Source organism: Styela clava, chromosome 13 (genome assembly GCF_964204865.1).
Source record: "Styela clava chromosome 13, kaStyClav1.hap1.2, whole genome shotgun sequence".
NCBI classification, from domain to species: domain Eukaryota; kingdom Metazoa; phylum Chordata; class Ascidiacea; order Stolidobranchia; family Styelidae; genus Styela; species Styela clava.
Window position 1 is genome coordinate 1,862,586 of NC_135262.1, and position 3,730 is coordinate 1,866,315.

Here is a 3,730-nt window from a genome sequence, read left to right on the forward strand (position 1 = left end):
CCTAACCCTAACCCTAAAGCCAACCATATCCATATGGAAAATGTTCTAAATTATGGTACCCAAAATGTGTCACCAGCAGGGGCAGACCTGCCATTACAGCATTACTGGCTACATACGCTGGTTTGTGTTTTTAATTTGCTGCCGTGGTACTCCAACTCAAAACAAGATTCCCCAAAGTCATTGCAAAATTTTTTTCTGCTTCACACTGTTTCCCTCTGTTTTGCGCTCTTTCGCGCTGTTTCCACACTGTTTTGCGCTGTTTCCCTCTGTTTTGCGCTCTTTGCGGTGTTTCGCGCTGTATTCAGTAAGTAGTAAGACCGCATACTGGCATATTCGCCTACTTTACATCAAGTTGTGTAAAGGTACTAAAACCTATAGGCAGGGGGGTATATTCACATGGCTAACACAGACAGTCCCCGAACTCCTAACCTAGTACACATACTACGTGAGTACCAATTTACTTAATATTAAATGTAGTCAGTATTTGACCTTCTCTTGTGGCCCATTAGGGCAGTGGATGGCCCATTTTGAGAAAATCCCAGAATAGAACCATGAAATGTGATATTCTATGTCTCCATTACCTTCATACAAAAGTAGCCTAGTTGCATTGGATTGTTTCACATTTTATTCTTTTCTCTTTTCACAGATGTTATATTTATAAATTTAATCTAACATGGCAAAACCAGAACCAATCGCCTACATCTGGCATAAGGACTATGTGAATGAGTCTGACAGGTATATTCCGACAACAAATCGTAATGTCATGGTTCATTTACTCATTGAAGCATACGGATTACTGGACAATATGATGACTGTTACACCAAAGAAAGCATCAATCCAAGATCTGGCTGCCTTTCATTCGATGGATTATTTGAATTTCCTGAGTAATCCTAATTCTAATAGGTACGAGGTTCAATCTACTGTAAAATGATTTGGGTTAACTTTACCAGGAAATTAGGGGAAGGTAGCAATCAACAAATCAATTTGGTTAATTGTATAATCTAATTTGGGGTCTGGTATAGTTTAGTACCACATCCATTTCTAGTTGGCCTGGCTCAACAATTTTTGCATATGTCAATCCTAACCCCCACCTGACTACGTCACCGAAAAATTACGTCATTTCGACGTCACAGTGGCGTAATAAGGCTCACCGAAGTATGCGGATGGTCCTCCAAAACACGCAGACGATAACCCGAAATCGAGCAAGCTATTTCTCTCGTTTTCTCGTCGCAACGAACACGATAGGAGAGAGATCGCCGGCTTTAGCAAGTTCTTATCGGCGGCGCAGATGCCATTTCGGGCGATCGTAATTATACTTTGGCAATCCCTATGACGTGATGGTGACATCGTAGTGGCGTAATTTTTGGATGGCATAGTCAGGTGAGGGTTAGGACTTAGGAATAACATATGCAAAAATCGTTATGCTACGCCCACTGGAAGTACTTGTGGTACTAAACTATACTAGACCCCAAATTTGTTAAGTTATTTCACTTATTTGCATAATTTACTCGCTTGCATCAGTTTGAGTGGATTTATTCAAAGCAAGGTCACAAGCAAACTCTCAGAAGACTCATCTGAGAAAGCTGTGTGAAGCTACTGAAACTATATAATTACGGTCCTGCGTGTTGATTGACGCAAGATTTTGCTATAACCCGATTTTTGTCTAATTTCAGAGATGAAGATTCTATAAATGATGAAAATGATGACTATGGTTTGGAGTATGACTGCCCCATTCAAGATGGAATAATTGAATACTGCCAGCGAGTGGCGGGAGGAACAATAGAAGCCGCAAGAATGTTAAACAATGGTTTTTGCAAAACGGCGATACATTGGCTTGGAGGTTGGCATCACGCAAAACGAAGCAACGCTGCTGGGTTTTGTTATGTTAATGACTGCGTATTAGGCATTATAGAACTTCGGAAAAAATTTGAGCGGGTTTTGTACATCGACTTAGATTTACATCATGGTGATGGTGTCCAAGATGCATTCTGTGGGACTAATAAAGTTTTAACATTTTCAATTCATAAATTTGAGCCTGGCTTTTTTCCGGGTACTGGGTCAGACAAAGAGATTGGTTACGGCAAAGGCAAATACTACACTGTGAATGTTCCTTTGTTAGATGGCGCTAGAGATGACACATTTTGTGATATTTTTGATAAAATTGCACCCACTGTTTTAAAAAAATTCAAACCTGGGGCGATTTTGTGCCAACTAGGTGCTGATGGTCTTAACGAGGACCCCATGCATTCATTTAACCTAACCCATAAGTCACAAATTCATTGCATTAGAAAAATACAAAACTGGGGTATTCCCCTTTTAATTTTAGGTGGGGGTGGATATAACCCAGCAAATACAGCCAGGACTTGGACGAGCGTAACTGCCTCGTTGATTGGTAAAGAGATTTCGGAGGATATACCAGAACATGAGTATTTTCTTGAGTATGGCCCTCACTATGAACTGCCTGTCTCACAAAGTTTGAGAAAAGATCTTAACACAAGTAAATACATTGCGGAGGTTGTTTCTACTGTTGAGAATAATCTAGAACAAATTAATTGATAACATGACTGGGAATCGGGTTATTCACATTTAATTCCAAAGTCTAAGCCATTTAGAAATGACCCTAAATATGATGCTGGTTCCGACTCCAACGCCCTAGATCAATTCGGAAAATTAAATGGAACACTGTGACTGTATATATCTGAGTGGAATTATTAACTAAAATTTTTTGGCGCTCCAAGAGTATGTGTATCGATATGGAGGCAACCAATTTTGTTCGCCTACTTTACATCAAGTTGTGTAAAGGGAGTGAAACCTATGGGTAGGGGGTATGTTTATTTGGCTAACACAGACAGTCCCGGAACGCGTAATAAAAAAAATTATGCCCTAACCCTAACTTGGTACACATACTACGAGTGTACCAATTTTTGTATTCTTACTAAGCTCCCTAACTGAGTATGGGCATCCAGTGAAATCACAGTAAATTGCTTTGCTATATTGGGAGAAAATTATATCAACACATTTGCTGCTTGTTGATATAAACCAGGTGAAGTTACATTTCGAGCAATTTTTACCAGAATATGTAAATTACTAGACTTGCATTCGATTAGTTTTAAGTTATAACTCTTGGTATCTCATTGAAGTCTCTTTTGAAAAACATTTTCTAGTTTCTGTGGGCATCCACGTTAATGCATTAGTCAATAGTTTTATTGCGTTTTGTCACCTCATTTCAAAACATTGAAATGCATTGCATTTAGGTTCTACTCTTTTGCTAATTTCAGTTCTAATTAATCTCCACCAGATATACACTCTCGCCTCGTATTTTGCACTAATATGTACTAAACTTGGAGATCTTGACCTTTTCACTGTAGCAATTTATGTTAAAGTGTTTACTTGCTATGGAATTGTTACATCACAAATCGTGATTTATATCAAAAGTTTAATGTCTGTTTGTTTTAGTTTCATATTATCATTCCCTGTTTGAATTTGCAATAAATTTATTTTTCCAATTTGGACGTTTATAAATGGAGATGGGTTTGTTGAGAGGTCTATTCAGTTGGTTAGGGTCTCCGGATTTACATATTTATCATAGTTGATTTACATATCATAGTTGTAAAATGCTTGTCTGGAGAAGTCGTCTAACCTTGGTCAGACGAAACGTTACATGAATTATATTTATGTAAGTGTGCAGCAAGACTCTTGGAATTAAATAGAATAGTCATTACTTATCGAT

At 38.3% G+C, this 3,730-nt stretch overlaps 1 protein-coding gene across 2 annotated transcripts; it reads left to right on the forward strand.

Annotated features, from left to right (window-relative positions):
- The first annotated feature begins 621 nt into the window (after positions 1 to 621).
- LOC120332363 (histone deacetylase 8-like) lies at positions 622 to 3,509 on the forward strand. 2 transcript variants are annotated; one of them, XM_039399594.2, is made up of 3 exons: positions 622 to 903; positions 1,674 to 1,840; positions 2,327 to 3,509. In XM_039399594.2, the coding sequence occupies exons 1-3, from the start codon at positions 674 to 676 to the stop codon at positions 2,554 to 2,556; spliced, it is 627 nt and encodes a 208-aa protein (XP_039255528.2). In that variant the 5' UTR covers positions 622 to 673; the 3' UTR covers positions 2,557 to 3,509. The 2 variants fall into 2 exon arrangements, with proteins under 2 accessions (XP_039255528.2, XP_039255527.2); XM_039399593.2 differs by having other exon boundaries at positions 624 to 903; positions 1,674 to 3,509.
- Positions 3,510 to 3,730: the final 221 nt, after the last annotated feature.